This window comes from Mustela putorius, unplaced genomic scaffold, assembly GCF_011764305.1.
Source record: "Mustela putorius furo isolate JIRA1106 unplaced genomic scaffold, ASM1176430v1.1 tig00000224_pilon_pilon_pilon, whole genome shotgun sequence".
In the NCBI taxonomy this organism is placed as follows: Eukaryota; Metazoa; Chordata; class Mammalia; order Carnivora; family Mustelidae; genus Mustela; species Mustela putorius.
In genome coordinates this window covers 24,784,330-24,808,922 of record NW_025421321.1, presented here as the reverse complement: position 1 = coordinate 24,808,922, position 24,593 = coordinate 24,784,330, and the positions used below count along the sequence as shown (strand labels likewise).

Sequence of the window (24,593 nt, the reverse complement as noted above, 5' to 3'; positions counted from 1 at the left end):
AATGTTTTAGAGAATGTCTTCTTGAGTCAGATTATCCTAATTCAGTCATTTTTTTCTCATTTCTCCCTAATGTTTAAGTTACTATATATAGTGTATGATAGAGGCTTACAAAGACCCAAGACTGTTCTTTAAGAGTTAATTTATAGCTGTGAGTCCAAAATGTAAAGAATATATGTGATATTCCTAGTCATATGTTAAATACTTTTTAATTGTGGATTGTCTTACTGATACAGTACAAAAAGGGGCAAAGGTCATTTTGGGGTGGCACCAAAGCCTGTGCTATTTCCTTACACTGTCTGCATCTCCAAGTTTATCAGGTTTAGATATGAGAGTAAAAGCCTTGTCGAGATGAAAAGTTTTATGTATTTTGCTTATTAGTATTATTTTGATGTTTTTCTCCTCTAGGGTGTCAAATTCATTTGTAACACTGTAAATCCTGTTTGCCATAGTTTTATTAATTATGGGTAAGGGCTGATTTGAAGACATTCTGCCCTAGTAAGAGGAGTAGAGGCTTATTATTTTTTTTTCTTGTGTTAGTCTTGTTATTAATTAGGAGTCTGACGTCTGGCAGAGTGACATAGGCTTCTGAATGCCAAGGACACCTCTTGATCTTCAACTCCACGTTCTTGGTGTTTCAATTACTGTTTCCCATAGGCTGAGTCTCTAAGCAGATTGCCCTCCTTTCGTCTGATATCCCTTTTCATCTGCAGACGATATGTGAGAAAAAAATCTAAGCTCATTGTGAATTCAGTTCAAGTTCTTTCCATTTTCTATGTCTTGTCATAATTACTATAGGAAAAAAGTACAGGGTAAGGTTCAGTCTTCTGTCAGGTGAGAGTTTTATTCTGAGGATACAAAAAAATGACAGAATATTAAAGAAAGAGTGAAGAAACATCTTCCTGAATAAATGAATCTAGATTTGATTTTTCTATATTACTGTATTTAGTCTGCTTTAGACAATTCTAATTAGTTTTCTTTTTTGTGTGTACTATCATAATGCATAACAAAATGGAACGTCTGTAGGTTCAGTGAATTAATGTCGCTTGGTGAATATGAAAAGGCGGCTTGTTTTGCAGCAAACAGTCCTAGAAGAATTCTTCAAAACATTGGGACAGTGAATAAATTTAAGGGTAAGCTTTTTTCTCTGAACCTTATGTATGTATGCAGATTGTACTTTTTTTTCCTGATAGAATGGAAGGAGTATTGGAAGTAGGAGATTAAAGATCTAGGCTCTACCCCATCCCTGCTATTTACTCAGTTTCTTTAGCTGTCACATTGAGGGATTTGATTTGGTTTTCTACATTAAATGAGGAAATATTTCAAAGCATAAAGATAAGTGTGGAGAGACATACAACAGCCATGTACTTACTATCAGGATTCAGTAGATGTTAACATTTTGTCAAATTTGTTCTACTTCCTTTTAAAACAGCTTTGTTGTTTTAAGTTGACATACATGTAAAAAGTGTATGTATGTACACAATCTGATAAATTTTGGCATTTGTGTCACCCAAAAGTTCCCTCCTTGCCCTCAGTGATCCTTCTCTCTGACTCTTCCTCACCCTTCCCATCTTCCTCTCTCCCACAGCTTCCTCTCAGGGGCAACCATAGTCTAATTTCTGTCACTTTAAAGCTAACATTAGGGGCGCCTGGGTGGCTCAGTGGGTTAAGGCCTCTGCTTTCGGCTCGGGTCGTGGTCCCGGGGTCCTGGGATCGAGCCCCACGTGGGGCTCTCTGCTCGGCAGGGAGTCTGCTTCCCTTCCTCTCTCTGCCTGCCTCTCTCTGCCTGCCTCTCTGCCTACTTGTGATCGATCTGTCAAATAAATAGGTAAAATCTTTAATAAAAAAAAAATAAATAAAGCTAACATTAGTTAGCTTTTCCTAGACTTTTACCTAAATAGTATGTAGTTTTTTTTGACTGACTTCTTGCACTCAGGATCATTATTTTGAAATTCATACATGTGTTGCATCTATCAGTATTTCATTCTTTTTTATTGTTGAGTAGTATTCCATGGTATGAATAAAAATCCTTTATCAGATACATGATTTAAAAATATTTTCTCCCAGTCTGTGGCTTGTCTGTTCATTCTCTTTGAGTATCTAGGAGAAGTTTTAAATTTTGTTGAAGTCCAATTTGTGAACTTGTTTTTCTTTTATGGATTGTAACTTTAGTGTTATACATAAGAAATCTGTTTCTAATCTGCTGATTTTTACTCCAATGATTATGATTATGACTTTTTGGTAAGGATTTTATAGTTTTAGGTTTACATTTAAGTCTCTGATTCATTTTGAGTTAATTTTGATGTGTGGTGCGAGGTATGAGTTAAGGCATTTTTTTGCTGGTAGCTATCCAATTGTTCCATGATAGTTTATTAAAAGGACTTTCTCCACATAATTGCCATTGTTGAAAATAAGTTGTTCTTATATTTTTAGGTCTCTTCTCTTTCTCTGATCTGTTTATCTTGATGCTAATACTACACTGTCTTGATTATTGTTGCTTTATAGTAAGTGTTGACTTATTATAAAGTCAATAGAGTGTTAGACTTCAAACTCTGTTTTTCTTTATCAAGTTTAATTTGGCTATTCTGAGTCTTTCATATTTCTGTTAAAATTTTTAGAATCAGATTGTAAATTTCAATAAGAAATTCTGTTCAGGATTAGATATTGAACAACATTGGATATTTGGTCCAATGAACCCATAAACATGGTATATCTACATTTATTTGGGTCTTTAAAATTTTCTTTCAGCAGTGTTTTGTAGTTTTAATTTTTCAGGTTTTTTTTTTTTTACATTGAAAAATTTAGTATTTTGCTTAAAAATTTTCAGACATCTTACAAATACCCAGGAACTCTTCCCTTGGATGTGTTCTGAAATTGGTGAAGTTAAAAGTGATATTAGTATATCCCTAAGGTTTTTTTTTTTTCTTCTCCCCTTGACTGATCTGCTTAAAGTAGGGAACATAAGTTTTAATAAAAGTCAAAGCATGCAATTAAGACATGCTTAAATAGGTATAATTACCAGTGAAATAGGAAAACAGCCAACTTTTATTACTTTTCTAGGTATGTGAATCTTATTCTGAGAAATTCACCAGTATTAGGTGATATTTAATTGTTGTCTAGATAGTTGTTGTCTAAATAGTTTTATTTTAAAACTAAACTGCATTTTTAAGAACTGAGAGGCTCAGAAATAAATACAGAGGTATAAGTAAAGGAGGAATATACTCAGTGGAGGTTACAGTTACAGATAATTTTTCATATTATTTTCATTTTATGTGGAAATTTTTGATGTCAAATATATACAGCCTGTTTTTGATTAGTTTTCCCTCCAAAGCCCTTTAAATTCAACAGTTTGAAAAAAAATGTGTTTTTTAAAAAGATTTTATTATTTATGTATGTGTCAGAGAGAGAGAGAGAAAACATATAAGTAGGCAGAGGCAGAGAGAGAAGCAGGAGCAAGGAGCTCCTTGCTGAGCAAGGAGCCTTATGTGGGACTCAATCCCAGGACCCTGGGATCATGACCTGAGCCCAATGCAGTGGCTTAACCAACTGAGCCACCCAGGTATCCCCAAAAAATGTTCTTTTACATTTATTTGAACATGAAAAATTTGTTGTCATATACATAATGCATATGAACATACATATTTACATACTTATAGAGATCATTTGTGAATTGTGGGTAAATGGCCTGTCTCATATTTTTGCATGCACAATTTTTGGTATTCTATCCTAGTGGATGTAATACAGAGTATAATCTTGTAGCTTTTATTCAGTGGACTCAAAGTCAAAAAACCATTCCAACAATTATTTATAATTAGATAACTGATTTCTTGTTCATGTTACCCTGCAGAAGAAGTCATACATCATGATTAATGACATTGTACCTTTGGGTGTTAAACTGTTAATTTTTATAAGTCTGAGTTTTAAATTGGTGTATATAAAAGTAGCCAAAGCCTAAAGAATGATGACATAAGAGGTTTCTACCACAGAGCATTTATAGTTTCATAAGGGACACAGAGCAAAGAGAAGTGATTTTTAATCTGTGTTTAGGTCTTGTACATCTTTTGTCAGCTTTATTTTTAAATATTTTATATTTATATTAAAATTTTTTATTTCAATTTCCAAAATTGTTTGTTAGTAGTATATAGAAATACAATTGATTATTATATATTGATCTTGTATTCTGTGGCCTCTTTAAACTTGTTTATTAATTCTAATACTTTTATTGTGTATTCCTAGAATTTCTACATAGCTAATTACATCATCTGCTAAGAAAGAGTTCCACCTTCTACTTTCCAATATGGATGTCTATTATTTCTTTTTCTTGCCTTATTTCAGTGGCTAGATCTTCCATTATAGTGTTGAATAGAAGTGATGAGAGCAGATATCATTGCTTTGTTTTTGATCATTAAGAATGATATGAACTGTAGATTTTTCGTAGATGCCCTTTATGAGGTTGATGAAATTCCCCTCTGTGATTGGTGAGAATTTTATCAGGGGTGAATGTTAGACTTGTCAAATACTTTTTCTGCTTTTATTGAGATGAAAATGTGGTGTTGTCTTTTAGCCTGTTAATGTAATTTATTGCCTTCCTGGGGAAAATTCCACAATTTAAAAATTAATTTATTATAATTACATAGCTATATAACCATTTTCATAACTTAATTTTAGAACATCTTTCATTCCAAAGATAAACCTTATACCCATTAATTCCTCATTCTCTACCCCCTTCTCCCTCTCTAAACCCTAGGTAACCACTAATCTACTTGCTATCTATATAGATTTGCCTATTCTGGACTTTTCATATAAATAGGATTGTGCAATGAAGTTGTTTTTTTGTTGTTTTTTTTTTTTTTTTTTTTTTTTTGTCACTGGCTTCCTTCACTTAGCATGATGTTTTTGAGGTTTATTCATGCTATAACATGACTGTTCCATTGTATGGATACAAAATGCATTTTGTTCATCCTTTTGCCAGTTGATAGTAATTTGGGTTGTTTTTACTTTTTGGCTATTATGAATAATGCAGCTATGGGCATTTGTATACAAGTTTTTATGTGGACATATGTTTTTATTTCTTTTGGGTAGATACCTAGGAGTGGAATTGCTGGGTTATATAGTAACTCTGTGTTAACACTTTGAGGAACTGCTGCTAAACTGTACTATTTTTCATTCCCACCAGCAATATATGAGGATTCCAATTTCCTCACATCCTTACCAGCCCTTGTTAATGTCTTTCTTTTTGTTGTAGCCTTTCTAATCCATGTGAGATAATAATCTCATTGTGGATTGATTTATTTGTTTATTATTTTAAAAAAAATTTAATTCCACTATAGTTAACCTACAGTGTTATATATTAATTTCAGGTGTATAATGTAATAAATCAAAAATTCTGTATATTACTCAGTGCTCATCAAGGTGAGTGTTCTTTCATTGTGACTTTGATTTATGAATCCCTAATGACTAATAGTGTTGAGCATCTTCTCATGTGCCTATTGGCCATTTGTATATCTTTGGAGAAATGTCTATTATTTGCCCATTTTAAAATTATGTTATTTGTGTTTTTATTATTCAGTTGTGAGAGTTCTTTTTATATCCTGGATAAAAATCTTGTATCAGACAGATGATGTGAAAATATTTTCTTCCAATCTGTGGGGTATTTTTTTCTTCTTCTTCTTTTAGTAATCTGTACATTCAAGGAGAGGCTCAAACTCACAATTCCAAGATCAAGAGTCGCATGTTCTTCTGACTTAAACAGGTTCCCCTCTTTTCACTTTCTTGATGGTGTTGTTTTGTTTTGTTTTGTCTTTAAGTAGGCTCTGTGTCCAGCATGGAACCCAGTGCAGGGCTTGAACTCATGACCATGAGATAAAGATTTGAGCCAAGATCAAGAGTTTGACACTTAACTGACTGAGCCACCCAGGTGCCCCTTGATGGTGGTTTTTGAAGCACACAAGTTTTAATTTTGTTGAAGACTAATTTACCCATCTTTTAATTTATAGCTGTGCTTTTGATGTTATATTTAAGAAGTCTTTGCCTAACTTAAGATCCTGTATTTCCTTCTAAGAGTTTTGTATGTTTAGGTCTGTGATCTACTTTGAGTTAATTTTTGTGTATGGTGTAAGATAGTGATCCAAATTGATTCTTTTGCCTGTAGATATCTAGTTATCCTGGCACCATTTGTTGAAAAGACTGTTCTTTATCCATTGAATTGTTTTGGCCCCTTTGTCCAAAATCAATTGACTATAAATGTTTAGAGTTTATTTCTGGACTCTTAATTCTATTATATTTCCCTAGATATCTGTCCTATGTCAGTATCATACAATTTTGATTACTATAGCTTTGTAGTAAGGTTTGAAATTAGGAGCATGACACCATTTTTCTCTTGATTAGTATTAGCATTGTATGTCTTTTCCCATATTCTTACTTTGGATCTATTTGTGTCTTTGCATTTAAAGTCATTGTCTTCTACATGCATCCTAATGCCTCATGTTGATAGCAACAATTGCCAAACTATGGAAAGAGCCAAATGTCCATTGGATAAAGAAAATATCTATATCTATCTATATGTTTGTGTGTGTGTGTATCTACTATATACATACATATATATACAATGGAATATTACTCAGCCATTAAAAGAGTGAAATCTTGCCATTTGCAACGACATGGATGGAACTAGAGTGTATTATGTTAAGTGAAATAAGTCAGTCAGAGAAAGACCAATACCACATTATTTCACTCATATGGAATTTAAGAAGCAAAGCAGATGAACATAGGGGAAAGGGGGAGAAAAAAGAAGCAAACCATAAGAGACTTTTAACTATTGAGAATAAACTGAGAATAGGCCAGGAAAATGGACTAAATGGGTGATGGGTTTTAAGGAGGGTGCTTGTTGTGATGAGTACTGGGTGTTATCATATGTTAGTGATTAATCACTAAATTCTATACCTGAAACCAATTTTACCATATATATTAACTAACTAGACTTTAAATAAAAACTTAAAATTAAAAATAAATAAAGTCAGTGTCTTCTAAGAAACAGATACTGTGATTCTGCAGTTTTTGTGTTTTTTTTTGTTTTTTTGTTTTTGTTTTTTTTGTTTTTTGGGTTGAAGATTTTATTTATTTATTTATTTGACATCCTACTTTTTTATACACTCTGACAATCTCTGCCTTTCAGTTGGAGTGTTTAGATCACTTACATTTAATGTGATTGTTGACATGATTGCATTTTGTTTGTTCTCTCTCTTTCTTATCTCTTCTTTGTTACCACTCCCCCCTACTTTTTCTGCCCTCTTTTGGATTAGTTGAAATTTTTCATGATTCCATTTTTCTCCTTTGCTGATTATGAGCTGTAACTCCTTGTTGTCTTATTTTGGTTGTTGCTTTAGGGTTTGTAATTTCTATCTTTAACTTATCACATTCTACGCTCAGGTGATATTCTACCACTTGATGTACTATATAAAAATAATATGCTTCTAAATACTTTTATTTGTTGTGTATACCGTTTCTGGTTTTCATTTCATGTAGATTCATATTTCCATCAGGTATTATTTTCCTTCTGGCTGAAAGACTACCTTTATTATTTTTTATAGTGCAGGTCTGCAGGTGGTATATTCCTTCAGCTTTTACAATTTCCATGTGAAGGTTCTGAGGGAGATTATATTCTATATTTCTCTCCTAGCTTCTAGGTGGCTGTCAACAATTTTTGGCATTCATTGGCTTGTAGACACATCACTCCAGTCTCTGCCTCTCTTTTTACAAAGCATGTAATACTTAGTCATTAAATGTAATGTTTAATCCTAAGCATTAGTTATAAGTTATAAGCATGTAATTTTACATGTTTAAGCATATAATCTAAAATTATAAGGATGTAATTGTAGATTGAAATTTTTTGAAGATGCGAAGAGATGAAAATAATATGAAGAAAAAGCAATTTACTTTTTTATTACTTAAAGTGTTATTTACTTAAAGTGTTCAACTCAAAAACTTTTCTTCTCTCTATAGCTGTTGGAAAGATTAGAGGCAAGCCTTTTCCATTACTCTTATTTTTTGAGGCCATCTTTAGTACAAGTCATGCATATAGACGCCCTATTAATGCAGAACTAACCCTGGAAGGAATCAAATGTGGATTATCTGAAAAACGTTTAGATTTAGTTATCAATTGGGTCACCCAGGAAAGGTAAGCAAAGTAAAGTTTTTAACTTAATTTTGATAGTTGGTTATTAAAGTTGTTTATTCTCAAGATTTCAATAGTTTTTTTAATTAGTACAGTCTTTGAATATTTATCTCAGGTCACTGCTGCATTAATTGGTCAGAAAAGATTTACTAAGCATTCAAGCAGTGATGAGGCCTAGTCACAATGGGCCCAGATCAGGAGTTGAGTAATGGCAATTCACAGATGATTCATGACCACTTTATGGTGGATAGAAGTTGATTAGTAAGGATAGAAAAGGATAAATCAGTGTCATGCTACTTAGAGGGATAAGGCAGGGACCTGGATCCAGACAGATTGTGGGTACAAGTAAAGAATAAACCTAGAGAAAACTTAGAAGCAGGATGGATGTGGACCAAAGTAACATTTAGAACATACAAACCAGTAAGAATAGATAGGAGATGACTTCTTGGAATTAGGTTTCAGTACAGATTGGCAGATTGTACTAGAGCCCCCTTAGGTTAGATTCCCTAGTACTAAAGCCTCAGACACGGATTTGAGTGTACATTGTTGATAGAGGGATGGCTTCTCAAAAAACAAAACAAAACAAAAAAACATGTTTAAGGGAGTGAGTGAAGCAGAATAAAGATGTGTGTGTGTGTGTGTGTGTGTGTGTGTGTGTGTTTGCGAAGCTAGGAAAGGATGTGTTCTCAGGCAAGTTTTACCCTTGGTCTTATTTATAGAGACTCTGGAGCATAAACCACACCACAAAGCTGTCCCCCTGGAGGCAGAGGGGCCAGCCTTTTGTACCTCTCTGTTGGAACTATGAGCTGCCTGGTTGAGGCATGCTAGCGAAGGGCAATTTGCTATAGAAAGGAGGGACCTGTAAGCCACTGGCAGCCAATACTCAGAGCAGCTGGGGAAGGAGGATCCAGGCAGGACATTAAAACAGCATTTATTACAGTCAGCCATTTGCACAGCACCTATGTATCTTCTTCTTACCTTAACTTCACTCTATCTAGGCACAACTTCTCCAGGACTTTGTGGGTATAATTCTGGGGGAATCTTAGAACAGGTGGGTTAGTGGGATATACTATAGCTCCTGTCATGATAATGGATCCTAGGGTTGTAATTTGTTTTTTACAACTTTATTGATACATAATTTGCATACAATATTTGATACATATTTCAAATGTACAATTTGATGAGTTTTTGTAAAATGGCATTGTAGAGATGTAAATGACATATAATAAACTGCACATATTTGTAGTATACAGTTTGACAAGTTTTGACATATGTATATACCCATGCAATCATCACCACAGCTGAGATAATCAATCTCATTCTATCCCCATTCTGTCTCCAAGTAACCACTGATCTACTTTCTGTCATAATAGATGAGGTTTCATTTTTCTAGAATTTTATAAAAATGGAATTATATATTATGTATTATTTTTTCTTCTTGGTCTGGCTCTTTCACTGATAGTTATTTTGGGATTCATTCATATTAATTATTACTTATCTTTCTCCTATGTCCATTTTATATTCTTCTTACTCTTACACTTCTGTTGGTCTTGATGGCTTGTCTGGTAGGATGACTGTGGTTGCATGCCTTTATCAAACTATGATTGTTGATACCCACTAACAGTTTTCATTTGGCATGGGACTATGCAGAGATATCCCAGTAGATTATCTGCCACCTATAACAAGCTACTACATACTATTAAAAAGAATAGTCTTCTATTTTTCTGGGTCCTGCTAAAGTTGGAGTGTCTACCCAGGGAACACCAATGACTAGAACTAGAGAGCTGCTCATCATGAACTGGATTCTGACAGGCTCACCAAGTCATGAGGTCAGGTGGGCTCAAAGAGTCCAACTAAAATTAGGTACAATCAGGATCATGCTCAAGCAGATCCAGAGTATACAGGTTAACTTCAGAAGTAGATGGCCCAGAACCCATGTCAACTACCACCAACTGGCTGACAGTACTTCCACAGCTCACACCTATGGCCTCATGCTGGGGTGGGGTGACCTAAGACCAGCAGACAAGGAAGAAAAAACCCAAACTTGGTTCATGGATGGTTCAGGTTGTGTCTCGGTGATGCCAGCTCTTCCCTCCATCCTTTGAAGATGGAGTAATATGCTTCAGGAAGAAATGCACTCTTTAAAATAGTGAAAATTATATGGTGTATCCCCAGTAGGTGGAATACTTGGGTAAAAGAGTGGCTCTACACAGCTATCAGTGCCCAGTTGGAGAATGTATTAATTAGAATTTTCCAGAGAAACAGAATAAATAGAATATATATATATATATATATAATTATATATATATACACGAAGAAATGGGCTTGTGCGATTATGGAGGCTGGTAAATCCCAAGATCTGCAGTCAGCAAGCTAGAGACCCAAGAGAGGCCTTAACACTTACCAATGGTGTTAAGTTTCAGGCTGCTCAAGACTCAAGGAAAGCCAATGTTTCTGTTTTAGTCCAAAGGTTGGAAAAGACTGATGTCACAGTTAAGCAGTCAAGCAGGAAGAGTTCCGTCTTATTTGAAAGAGGGTCAGCCTTTTTGTACCATTCAGGCCTTCAACTGATTGGATGAGAGCCATCCACATTCACAACAATCTGCTTTATTCAGTCTACTGATCACTTTCTTTCAAATACATCCTCACTGACTCACAGAATAATATTTGACTAAATATCTGGGCACTCTAGGAGTCAGTCAAGGTGACACATAAAATTAACCATCACAGGGAGTTTGTGTTTTCTATTCCTGCAGCTTGAGGTTCTGTGAGCATGATGGACTTTGATTATCATGAGAAGGGAAGATTGTTGTTACATAACAGAGAAGAGAGGAAGATGTTTGGCTCTCAGGTTCCCACTTCCCTTAAAGAGAACATGATCATTAGATCCGAGTGCTTGTCATTCACTGATAGACAAATCGAGAAGTAGTGTAAGGGGAGAAGAGAGAAGGGATGGAGAAGGGCAAACTGTCGAGCAAGGATGTGAACTCAGGTAAAGTCTAGTAATAGATAGCATTACAGGGAGAGCACTACAGAACCTAAACCATACCAGAGTTGTTTCTTCTTGAATTATGGGACTGGCCTTTTCTATGCTTTCTTAGTCAGTCATCTGTTCTTAACTACTGGGGGTTATAATTTTCTGGATGGGGTAGCTCCAGTCAGCTGAGGGCAATTCTTTGGGAAAGTAGAGAGCTGTGAGCTGTTAACAGTCAGCTGGGAAGAATCACTGGTCCAGCAGAGAGGACTAAAAGAGTGTGTGCCTGCTTATGAAGATGAAGCGGTTCTTGTTGAGTCTGTGTGGACATAGGTTGGGCTGTGAGTGCTAGAATGCAGAATGAGGAAAGGCCTCCCTGTCGTCTGTCTAGTAGCCATGGCCTGCTTATTTTGCAGTGTAAGGGCTATGCTTCCTTGGCTCTGGATGCATAGGGACATAGGATACATATTATAGAGTAGTTATAGTTTTCACCTATCATAAGGATAGATGGACTAATGTAAACACTCCCTAAATAATAGATTCATGATTTAGAAATGTCCTAGACATAAAAATGGCAAGTACTACTGCCTCCTTGTGCCCATTCCAAATTCACCATTTCCCCTTGCATGATGCTGGAGAATCCCAGACTTTACTGGATTGGTGGCACTGTTGTTTACCAGTACAGGGGATCTTTTTTCCACACCTCGTAAACAGCTTCACTTCCTGTTCACATAATAGTTAATTCTGCTTTAGGAAACTTCTCCATACATATACCCTACCTTCCTGCTTTGCCTCTTTCTTGTTCCACCTGGTCATACCTTCCACACCCTCCACAAAATGTACTTATCAGGGAGGCCTGTTGATGGCTCAGACATGAGAATACCATTAAAAAGTGCGTGTTTATTATCACCTGTGATCAGTGCAGAGAAATTTCAGACAAGATTGATTTCCCTAGGTATACTGATGGTTCTTGGCTGATTATTCCTGTAGTGGTAAGAATTTAAATTCTTATACAATTCACTCAGTGCATAAATTTGGAAAATACCACCACTTTTAAGGATCCTGAGATGCTCTAACAGGATACTAAAGGTAATTCACATTCTTTTTTTTTTTTTTTTTTAAAGATTTATTTATTTATTTGACAGAGATCACAAGTAGGCAGAGAGGCAGACAGAGAGAGAGGAGGAAGCAGGCTCCCTGCTGAGCAGAGAGCCCGATGTGGGGCTCGATCCCAGGACCCTGGGATCATGACCTGAGCCGAAAGCAGAGGCTTTAACCCACTGAGCCACCCAGGTGCCCAGTAATTCACATTCTTTATTCTTAACCTCTGATCTCTGGTCTCTGACTCTGATGACCTGGCCTCCACCATATGGCGACCTTAAAAAGTTCTGTGGTTCTTTCTTTGAAGCCCTACACAGAGCCAGGCTTGGCTCTCTTAGTCTTTCTTACCTGAGGAAAGTCCGATCACTTGACACATAACCTAAACTTAAGAAATGATGCTGTACTGGCTTTAGGTCTCTAAATTGCAGACACTGCTCCTAGAAGTGGAAAAATATCCTCTGACAGGTTAACTTTACAAACTGAACCCTACAAAAAACCCCAGTAAATAAATATCATGCATAGATTTAGTGATTATATGTTACCTTTATTTTAGCTTAAAAATCTACAGTCTGGGGGCGCCTGGGTGGCTCAGTTGGTTGGACGACTGCCTTCGGCTCGGGTCATGATCCTGAAGTCCTGGGATCGAGTCCCACATCGGGCTCCCAGCTCCATGGGGAGTCTGCTTCTCCCTCCGACCTTCTCCTCGCTCATGTTCTCTCTCACTCTCTCTCTCTCAAATAAATAAGTAAAATCTTAAAAAAAAAAATCTACAGTCTGGTTTATAGTCAAATATGCCTTAGTTTACTAGTGGAGTTAAGCATATTTTCTTTTACTTATTAGTCATTTGTATTCTCCAGAATCAGGCTGGAGATCCACTTTCAGAAGTCCCTTAAACAGTCTACTTGGAATTGGAAGTAGGGGTGGGAGAACCAAGAAGGGGGCTTTGAAGAAACAGAAAGAAGCTATGATGATGAGGTGATTGTGGGGGATATGTGGGCAGAGGTTCCTCGGCTCATTTCCCGGCCAGGTTCAGGGTGCTTGATTACGTCCCTTTCCCCCAGGGCTAGAATCCCTGTTTGTCTTTCACCTTTTTTCCTTCAGGGTCGATTATTCTTTCAATAATTTTTCTTTTTAATCATATTCTTCTTTCCTCATCTTCCTTTTGGAAAGTGACAAATGGAGACACAGCAGCGTCGGTCCTCAGCTCTGGCCTTCTTTCAGGTGGAACAACATAATGGTGGTGACTTCTTAAAAAAATAAAACTATAGGGGCACCTCGGTGGCTCAGTGGGTTACAGCCTCTGCCTTTGGCTCGGGTCATGATCCCAGGGTCCTGAGATCGAGCCCCGCATCAGGCTCTCTGCTCGGAGGGGAACCTGCTTCCTCCCTCTCTCTCTGCCTACTTGTGATCGCTGTCTGTCAAATAAAGCTTTTGTTTAAATAAATAAATAAATAAATAAATAAATAAAACTATATTTAGAGAAGAAATAACTAAAATACTGATATTATCATCTTGCTCTGGGAATACAGTCACTAAAAATATTGAAATAATTAGTAGTTCAGCTTTAGGAAACATCGGGGCTGTAGCTACCAAAACCTATATTTTGGTACTAAAATGTAGAAGTCAGGTATTTACTTAGTAAATAATTGATTTCTACTCAGAAGCTGCCTTTTGATTTTAGACCTACCTCTCTCTGGCCACCCTGATAAACATGGAAGGCTTTATTTCCTGAGTTTTCAGTAAACAGACATTTTGCAGGGGTTTCAGGATTTCATTTTAATGTTATTAGCATTTTGTTACATGTATGCAGGCACCAATATTATATAATTGCTGTTATTCTGTAGCTATTGAAAATACAACTAAAATAAAATCTCTGTACAACTGGTGATTAGAAGTAATATCTTTAATCATACCCAAATGTGTTTTGGCCTTTGCTGATCATTTCTAGGTGCAGTGTGCTAGTGCAGATGGTTCACTTCAACTTTGTTTGAAGATGGCGCATTAAAAGGTGATGACAAGTAAAAAATTAAAAAAATTTAAAAATGTGATGACAACTGAAACCTATTCAAGTGAACCATCTGAAAAGAACTACTTCTTCAGTCTCTCCTAGTAGGGATATCTTATATCCTTTTATTCCCCCTGTTGTTTTGTATATATCTTTAACAATTTAAATCACACATTTCTTACAAACATTGCAAGATCTATCACTAATTTTGAGCTAAAATTTGTTGTTGCTGTTATTAACTAATATTTAATGAGTTCTTACATTCTACAGGGTTTAGAATCTAGGTAAACATTGAGGTCCTCAATTATAAGAGAATTTTTCTTTACCTTGTCATTTTAATTCCTGTCAGTCTTCTATGGAGAGTTTTCACTGTGTTTGTAGATTTTTTAAAAACTTGAGCTTGGTTTCACTAAAATGTCTTCCCCCAAAAGAATACATGCTGATAGTTTTTTCTGGTTGTTGTTAAATCTTAGGTATGTTTAATTTCTTCTATATCAATTGCCTATTAACTTGGAATTCTTACAGACCCTGGACAATCCAGTTCTACTGTATTGTGTTCAGATATTTTCATCCACTCACTCATGAAGAACTCTCTAAAGTATTACCTATTGATCTGCTTGCTCTAGGCTCACGTTTTCTGAAGAGTTGGGGGATGTGATTTGTGATTATGGGGAACAGGATACTTATAACAAAGCCAAGTGCCTGGCTTTAGCTCAGATGATCTACAGTGAATGTGGCCTGCACAAGAAAGCTCTTCTTTGCATATGTAAACAGGGCCAGATTCCTGGGGCCATGGAATACATACAGCAATTCAAGGACTTTACTTACGGTGAGTGCCAGTCTACTTAATTGTATGCATTTGAATTCTAGACTTTAATTGTGAGATCACCTGTGGTAGTAGGCAATATTTTGGATTTACATTTTAAAGTCTGTTTCACATATACTGATGAGTAGATTTGTCTGTTTGTTGTTAGCAAAACCTATCTAACTTTTATTGAGTACCTACTTTGTGCCAGACTCTGGCTGAGGTGTTCTCACATCCTTCCAGCCAATCCCTACAACAGTCCCATCAGGTAGGCACTGCTAGGCCCACCATGTAAGTGGAGATACTGAGCCCCAGAGAAGGAAGAGAGCCACGGTTTGCACAGAAGCAACTGCGAACCAAGAGAGCGAAGTTTGTCTGTGGTACTCATGGTGGGTCCTGGTTAGCTGTGGCCAGCCCCCTCAGAGTGGTTTTTGCCTTAAGGTCAGTTATGGCTGAGGAGATGTTTTCCTCAAGTGTCTGGCAAAGATACCAGGGACTGAGCCTGGGGCTGTCCTGTGAGAGAGCCTAGCAGCCTTGGAGAAAGTGAATGTCAGGGTGTTACTGCTTCTCTCCCTCTGAAGTACACAGTTTATTTTGCAGGTATTTTAGACCATGCTACTTAAAGGATTTTTTTTTTTAATGGATGAACTTACTTGTTACATAAATGTTCTGGACTATGATATAAGCATTAGAAATGAAGACTTAGTAAAATAATGTTCATTTCAAAATTTTGAAACACCTGGCTTGTAATTGGGAATGATCTGAGATCATTGTCAACCTTAAGGTAACCTTAGTTGAATGAGTTGATCTTTTATTTCGAGTTTAGTTCATCAGAAATCTAAATGTACAGGCATCCTGACATCTCCCACATCCCAGGACTGTGTCTCAATTCTGATTTGCAGGCTTTGTACCCCAATTCTAAGAAGTTGCAAATAGAATAAAACATAGCACTTTTAGGTCATATTTTTTCCAGGAAAGAAGAACATTGATGGCTGTTGAATCTGGTCAATTTCAAACAATAAATTGAATTTTCCTTAGGATCTAGTTTTTAAAGTTATGAATTTCTTTATTTGTTACACTTGATACTATAATTTGGCTTTTTACATGCATGACCTTACTTAAATCGTTATGTTAACAATAAAGTAGGTTTGGGGGATGCCTGAGTGGCTCAGTTGGTTAAGCAGCTGCCTTCAGCTCAGGTCATGATCCCAGGGTCCTGGGACTGAGTCCCGCATCAGGCTCCTTGCTAAGAGGGGAGCCTGCTTCTCTCTCTGCCTCTGCCTGCCATTCTGCCTGCTTGTGCTATTTCTCTCTCTCTGACAAATAAAGAAATAAAATCTTAAAAAAAAAAAAAAGACTTAAAAAAAAAAGTATGTTTTGTTATTATCCCTATTTTATAGATTAAAAAAAAACTCTGTTTCCCCAGAGAGGCTAAGGCTCAAAGAAGTAAGTAATTTGCCTACACACACAACAACAACAGAACAGAATCTGGTATAGTACTCAATATTTGTTGAATGAATTATATATTTTATTTTTATTATCTAAGTATGCAGATTCAATTTCTGTTTTAGGTTTTATTTTTCCATAGATGATAGGTTATTTTAGTCAGTTTAGACATGGAGGTTTAATTAGGCATAGGTTTTTTTTTTTTTTTTTTTTTAAGATTTTATTTATTTGACAGACAGAAATCACAAGTAGACAGAGAGGCAGGCAGAGAGAGAGGAGGAAGCAGGCTCCCCGCTGAGCAGAGAGCCCGATGCGGGACTCGATCCCAGGACGCTGGGATCATGACCTGAGCCGAAGGCAGCGGCTCAACCCACTGAGCCACCCAGGCGCCCAAATTAGACATAGGTTTAATTACTCTTAGAATTTTTATTGACTGAAATGTTAAGTTTCTGTTTTGCTTGCAAAATTTGCCTTGCATAAGTGAATAGAAACATGACTGACTCATTATCATATTGTTCTGTTTTTCTAGTAGTGCATTACAATCTAAAATGATTAAATATATATTATAATAATTTATGAAGTAATAACACTTTTATGTAATTAGAACCTTGATGTTTATTCTCAGAATTTCTTTAGCACATGAAAGATGTAAATAGTAATGAGAAAAAAATAACTTTCAAACAAACAATGTTTGAAAATTACTTTCCTTATTTTACTTTTTAATGAGAAGCAACCACAGCTTTCCATGGTATCATATTGGTCTTGGGAGTCGGATTCAATTTGTTAATACTTTCTGGCTTCAGAAAAAAATGTTGTCCCTTAGATTTAGACTATCAGTCAAACATTTACAAATTAAAAAACCCAAGCCAAACAAAAACAGAAAAATTCTAAGAAATTTGTTCCAAAAGCGTAAGTGTTACTAAAAGAGCATCTGTTTTAAAAGTTATTTCCACCCCCAATAATTTTTAGAATAAAGCCTGAAATGATTTGTTTGTTCACTTTCCCATTATCATTAAACAATTGAATGTACATATCTGGAAATTGGAAATACCTATTTTAAATGTGAGCTTCTCAAACTTTGTGGTCTTGGGTCTCTTTTATACTTCTAAAAAGCACTGAACATCCCAAGGAGCTTTTACTTACGTGGGTTATGTCTACTGATATTTATCCTGTTAGACAGTAAAGCAGAAGATTTAAAAATATTTCTTTATTCATTTAAAATAACAATAAGCCCATGACATATTATCATAATAAAATTTTTTTATAAAAAATAACTTCCCAAACCAAAGAATTTCATAAAAGGAGTTGCATTTTCCACATTTTGTAAATCTCTGTAATGTCTGGTTTAATAGAAGATAGCTGGCTTCCCATATCCACTTCTATATTCAGTCTTTTGAAATATCACGTGTCATGTAGTCTCATGTATATTTGTGAGAGAATGAGAATGAAAAAATCAAATAACAACTTAGTGTTTTTATGAAAGTAGTTTTGACTTTGTACACCCTAGACCATATTTTGAGAACCACTGCTCTAGATATTTGTGAGTTAAACAGGTATCATACTTGGTATGCCTTTATAATCTTATTAAAACAGAACATCCATGGGGCACCTGCGTGGCTCAGTGGGTTAAAGCCTCTGCCTTCAGCTCGGGTCATGATCCCAGGGTCCTGGGGTCTCTGCTCAGTGGGGACCCTGCTTGCCTTCCTCTCTCTCTCTGCCTGCCTCTCTGCCTACTTGTGATCTCTGTCAAACAAATAAATAAAGTCTTTAAAAAACAAAACAAAACCAAAAAACCCAGAACATCCATGAGATAAAAAAATGATTAATAGGGATGCCTGGGTGGCTCAGTTGGTTGGACGACTGCCTTCAGCTCAGGTCATGATCCCAGAGTTCCAGGATCAAGTCCCACATCCGGCCCCCAGCTCCATGTTGAGTCTGCTTTTCCCTCTGACCTTCCTTTCACTCATGCTCTCTCTCACTGTCTCTCTCTCAAATAAATAAATAAAATCTTTTAAAAAAATGATTAATAATATGTCAAACCAAGGAATGATGAAATGGATTCCAAAATGTGGTAAGCAGAGGGGAAAGGTCATGAGATTGGAATTTGTATTCCTTCTAATTAGAGACCATACCTTGCACATATTTGAATAAATATTGGTTAATTAATGAATTCAGGGAGAAAGGGATTTGAATACCTGATTGAATGTAGCAGAGTGAGATGTGTGAGTTATGAAATGTTGGAGGCAGAGGGGTGCTATATAATAGCTTCACCTTAGTGGAGGCCAGTTTGAGTGACCGAAATCATAAACTTCTACCTCTTCTCTATGGAAATTAAAAAAATTTTTTTTGACTTTATTGATACAGAATTATATTCTGTTATTCCTTGTTTCTTCTTTTACCATTTCTCTCTGTATTTCTCTGTATTTTGTGTGTGTGTGTGTGTGCATGCATGTGTAAATATACATACATGCATACAGTGCACACACATACATGTATTTATTATTTTGGAGGAGCCTTACTATAGATTGAAAGGTCATAGACTCTGGGAGGTCAGATGAACTGTTCTACTTTATATCATGCGTACAATTTGGGGAAAATTAACTTTTCTAAACCTGTTTCTTCCCTTTCAATGTGAGAATAATGTCTCACTTATATTGAATATTAAATGCAGTGATTTAATAGATTTAAGTTCCCAGTACAGAAATTTGTGTTAAATAAACACTTATATTGCCTGTCAGAGTGCAAATTATGTTTATGGGAGTTCTTGTAAGGCTCTCAGAAATTATTCTGAAAACTACCTCTGTTGTGACCCAAGAAGAGTATTTTTACTTGAAAAACTTTAGTAAATTAACATAAAGTTTACAAATTTAAGAATGTAAATCATGGGATGCCTGGGTGGCTCAGTTGGTTGGACGACTGCCTTCAGCTCAGGTCATGATCCCGGAGTCCTGGGATCGAGTCCCGCATCAGGCTTCTGGCTCCATGGGGAGTCTGCTTCTCCCTCTGACCTTCTCCTCGCTCATTCTCTCTCTCACTGTCTCTCTCTCAAATAAATAAAATCTTCAAAAAAAAATTAAAAAAAAAAAGAATGTAAATCATGATTGCAGTACTAGATGAACTCAGTAGTTAACCAGTGTATTAAACCATATGAATTTGGAGTCAAAAATGGTCAAATACAGGCAACTTCATATGGCTCAGCCTCCAGCTACTTGAACTGGCTGATACCTTCTTAAAGTCTTCATTTTTGAGTTTCTAAATACTCGATATTTTTAGGAAAAAAATTACTGAGACCCTTTTTCTGTGCAAGGCATGGGAAGAAACAAATTGTACTGACTAGGAACTGATCCAAATATCAGCCTCAGGGTATAGACAAACATAATGTAGTATTAGATGGAACCTTAGAAATTGGAGATACCAATTCTAGCACTTTTAAAGTGCATAAACTGAGATCCAAAAAAATAAGCAATTGGCAGAACTGTGATTAGAACTCAGATTTCCTGATTGCCAATCTAATCCTTTCTATTCTACCCTATGGTAGAATAGAATTACCCTTTGATAATTTGTTTTTCTGGTAGTCTGTGTTATAAGAAGTTTTCTTTCATATTTTTGCTATACTGAGCATAATTTTTTTTTTTTAATTGGAGAGAGTACTGTTGAGTTCATTGAGGGCTTTGGAAGAATTGGAAAAAGAAGTGTTGTTTGGCAGGTACAGACATTAGCTGGTCCCAGTTCGTAGTTGATGTATCATACTAGGATGTTGAGACATAGTTTTTTGTATGTTTTACTTTCAGATGACCTGATGCAGTTAATAAAGTTATGTCCTCACATCAAATTAATTCAGTGTCTGACTAGAGAATGGAATGGGAAACCACCATCTTTATCTTTTGGTCTTGCTATACTTCATCTGTTTTCTGTGGATCTGAAAAAAGTTGGCATTAAGCTACTTCAAGAAATAAGTAAAGGTGGGAAAAGTAAGTATAGTAAAATGTTATCGTAGAAGAGAAAGTAGTGGTTGTTTAGGGAAAGGTTCAAGATCATTATGTCTGAGTTAAACCATTTTTCCTAAGAGTTCCTTCTCGGCAGGAATTGACTTTAGGAGTTTATAAATGTAAAGATTACCATGTCAATATAGTCTGTTGACAATAGTATGTATTTCTTGAAGTAATTACAATGAAGAGAGAATCTTTGTGAAGCTTTAGGGGAACATCTTAATAATCATACTGGCCAACACTACTCTAAAAGCTGTACATATATTAACAAATGTGTATATTTAGTAATTTTGTATGATTTAAAATGCTATTTTTAGACATAAACACTATATATTTTTATTCTTAAACTAAATACATATGTAAATGTCATTTCCATATTATGTTTACTCTGAATGTAACTCTGGAGTGGGATCAAGAATAACTAATTATGTCTCACTTTTTTCTTTGCTTTCTCTAATTTAATATAGGAACTTGAGCAGATAGCTGGATTTTGAATTGTTATATGGGGTTAAAAGAATGAATAGCAAATTACATGAAAATGTATTTGGGAAGATAATTTTGAAATTTTCATTACAAATATGAAATAAAATATTTTATTTGACAGAAAAATAATAATCATGGTAGAAATAAAATAATAGTGCTGACAATATTTTAAAAAGAGATCCTCTTTCATTAGGTTTCATAAGTAATGCAGGTAATAGATAAGAAATGATTCCCTAAATAAATATATTCCAAAGAGGGTCACCATAACTGATTTTCCAAAAGTAATATCATTAGTTTTCTTTAATAAACAAAATCATTCTTTTATTTCCTTTAGAAAAATATTTGTTATAGAAGCCCCATCATTAAGAGGTGTCTCTCTATCCAGAGATAGGAGGAATTTGCCAAAGAGGTTTTCAAGCCCTTGGATCAGCACTACTAGGGAATTTTATAAAAAGAATTCGAAGGATCTTGAAAACTAGACCTGTAGGCCCCAGTTATATTATAGTGTCTAGCGGTACCTTAGAGTCTCTGAATAAAGCTGAGCCCTCGTTCTTCGTTTTTTCAAACCTCTTCCTTGTAGCCTTCAACCAAGAAGGATATGAATAGAAGCGTGGGAATGTGAGAGGTAGTAGAGGGTTGAAGTGAGGCATGAAAAGGTTAATGAAAAAGATGAAGAACCTAACTCTTGATTACTTAAACCTGAACTGAAACACTCCACTTTAAACTTATAGGGATCAACTTTAATAGCCACTTTAATAGTTGAAATGATATCCCTTTCTATTTTTGAAGAATTGCTAAGTGTGGGTTTTCAAGTAAGAATAAGTGCCACTATAATATTATAATCTTTTTCCCTCAGGTATAGTCGAACATCTTATGATAAATGATCAATTTTTCTCATTAGAAAACTGGCAAGAAATAGCAAATATATGTTTACAGAATGGCTTTGACCAGTTATCTCAAGACATCATGTCCATTCTTCGCTCTCAGGCTGGAGTAACTGAAATTTCTGAAGAGGATGATACAGTCAACTTAATGGAACATGTTTTTTGGTAGTTCTGTGTCTTAACCAGCTGAGGGAGCTTATATAACATTTTATGTGTATTGGTTGGGCAAACTAATTTTGGCATACCTAACTTAAAAATAAATGTAAAGTATGAAGCTCTCAGAAAAACATCGGGCTGTTTTTGTTGTGATGATTTGTCCTTGAAACATTTATACCGTTGCTTTCTTTTTTCTATATGGTCATTTCTGATATTGAATCTTGATAAAATCCAAGAGTATAACTTTGTATAAAACTCAGTTTAGGCACTTCTATCTAAGGGCATAAGCTAATGTCTAGATATAGTTCTTTCTGGGGATCTATTTTTACAGCAAGAACTGAGGAAGGTGTGAATAATATCCTGTCCAACTAATTTCCCAGATAATGAATGCTTTGAGATTGATTTTTAACAAGAAAGGCAAGATACAATTTCAAGGTTGGACTCACTGGTGAAAACCTACAGTATAGTAATTTTATGCTATTGATTTAAAGATGTACCCCTTGCTTTGGTGTATGTAAATGGCAAATGTTAGGCTTCTACTCTACAAGTTGGGAGTCTTAGCATATTCTTACCTAGAGAGACCAGCCAAATTTTACATGAAGCCAATTTTGCATTTTATCATTTCTGGGATATCTGTAGATATGGAAAATGTGTTATGAGAGGTGGTTTTGGATGATTTCAAGTGTCTGAATTATTCTGTGTCGTGGACAGGTAGGATACTCAAAATATTTAGTGATCAGTATGTCGTGGGCCTCCCCAGTCAAACAGAACAGAGACCCAACTAATCCTAACAGCTTTCAGCCCTTATGCCATACCAGCTGGCTGTCAGCCTTGATCATGGGACATGGTAAGAATGAGCTGCTTTTAGATGGAGTCAGAATGAAAAGTCAAATTTTCCCCTACTAAATTTAAATTTAGAGTCAATTTTGTACTCAATAGCGGACAGAATATGAACTTGGAATCAGACAGTCTTGTATTCAAATTCTGGTCTTACCTCTTCCTCTTTGTAAAATATGGGCAGTAATACCTCTTTTAAAGGTTTGTCACGAGGATTAGCAATATGTGTGTGTAATATAACTATATAACATAATGGAGAAATTCATTGAAGATAAATTACTTAAGTAAGTAATAGGTCCCAGAAATGCATCTCTCTCTACTTGGCTTATACTTACTAAATCCCACATTTCTATCCATTTGTATTTGTGTAATTATCCTTCTGTGGAGTATTTGATATGTTGACATAACTTACTGCCTATGTTGAACTATCTGTCCACGCTTATATTAGGGTTGCTTGGCTTATCTTTTAAATTTTGAAGAGTACTAGCTGAGTTTTCAGTTTTTCCACATATTGCTAAACACAGACTGAGTAATGCATAATTACAATTTTCTAAAACATAATATTTTTTAAAGTAATACATGTACACATTTTATTATTTATTTATTTATTTATTTGTAAAATTTTTTATTTTTTATAAACATATATTTTTATCCCCAGGGGTACAGGTCTGTGAATCGCCAGGTTTACACACTTCACAGCACTCACCAAAGCACATACCCTCCCCAATGTCCATAACCCCACCCCCCTTCTCCCAACCCCCCTCCCCCCAGCAACCCTCAGTTTGTTTTGTGAGGTTAAGAGTCACTTATGGTTTGTTTCCCTCCCAATCCCATCCTGTTTCATTGATTCTTCTCCTACCCACTTAAGCCCCCATGTTGCATCACCACTTCCCCATATCAGGGAGATCATATGATAGTTGTCTTTCTCTGCTTGACTTATTTTGCTAAACATGATATGCTCTAGTTCCATCCATGTTGTCGCAAATGGCAAGATTTCATTTCTTTTGATGGCTGCATAGTATTCCATTGTGTATATATACCACATCTTCTTGATCCATTCATCTGTTGATGGACATCTAGGTTCTTTCCATAGTTTGGCTATTGTGGACATTGCTGCTATAAACATTCGGGTGCACGTGCCCCTTCGGATCACTACGTTTGTATCTTTAGGGTAAATACCCAGTAGTGCAATTGCTGGGTCATAGGGCAGTTATATTTTCAATTTTTTGAGGAACCTCCATACTGTTTTCCAGAGTGGTTGCACCAGCTTGCATTCCCACCAACAGTGTAGGAGGGTTCCCCTTTCTCTGCATCCTCGCCAGCATCTGTCATTTCCTGACTTGATTTTAGCCATTCTGACTGGTGTGAGGTGATCTCTCATTGTGGTTTTGATTTGTATTTCCCTGATGCCGAGTGATATGGAGCCCTTTTTCACGTATCTGTTGGCCATCTGGATGTCTTCTTTGCAGAAATGTCTGTTCATGTCTTCTGTCCATTTCTTGATTGGATTATTTGTTCTTTGGGTGTTGAGTTTGCTAAGTTCTTTATAGATTTTGGACACTAGTCCTTTATCTGATATGCCGTTTGCAAATATCTTCTCCCATTCTGTCAGTTGTCTTTTGATTTTGTTAACTGTTTCCTTTGCTGTGCAGAAGCTTTTGATCTTAATGAAATCCCAATAGTTCATTTTTGCCCTTGCTTCCCTTGCCTTTGGCTTTGTTCCTAGGAAGATGTTGCTGCGGC

The 24,593-nt window shown here is 35.8% G+C and overlaps 1 protein-coding gene across 5 annotated transcripts in view; it reads left to right on the top strand.

Moving 5' to 3' along the window:
- Window positions 1–22,146, top strand: part of CLHC1 (clathrin heavy chain linker domain containing 1) — a 39,393-nt gene extending 17,247 nt beyond the window's left edge. For all 5 annotated transcript variants that reach the window (XM_013047401.2, XM_004775664.3, XM_045077847.1 and 2 more), the window contains 5 exons: window positions 1,024–1,130; window positions 7,999–8,173; window positions 14,877–15,079; window positions 20,293–20,472; window positions 21,830–22,146. In XM_013047401.2, the coding sequence (XP_012902855.1) occupies window positions 1,024–1,130; window positions 7,999–8,173; window positions 14,877–15,079; window positions 20,293–20,472; window positions 21,830–22,026 (862 nt within the window). In that variant the 3' untranslated portion in view covers window positions 22,027–22,146. The remainder of the gene's footprint in view (window positions 1–1,023; window positions 1,131–7,998; window positions 8,174–14,876; window positions 15,080–20,292; window positions 20,473–21,829) is intronic.
- Window positions 22,147–24,593: the final 2,447 nt, after the last annotated feature.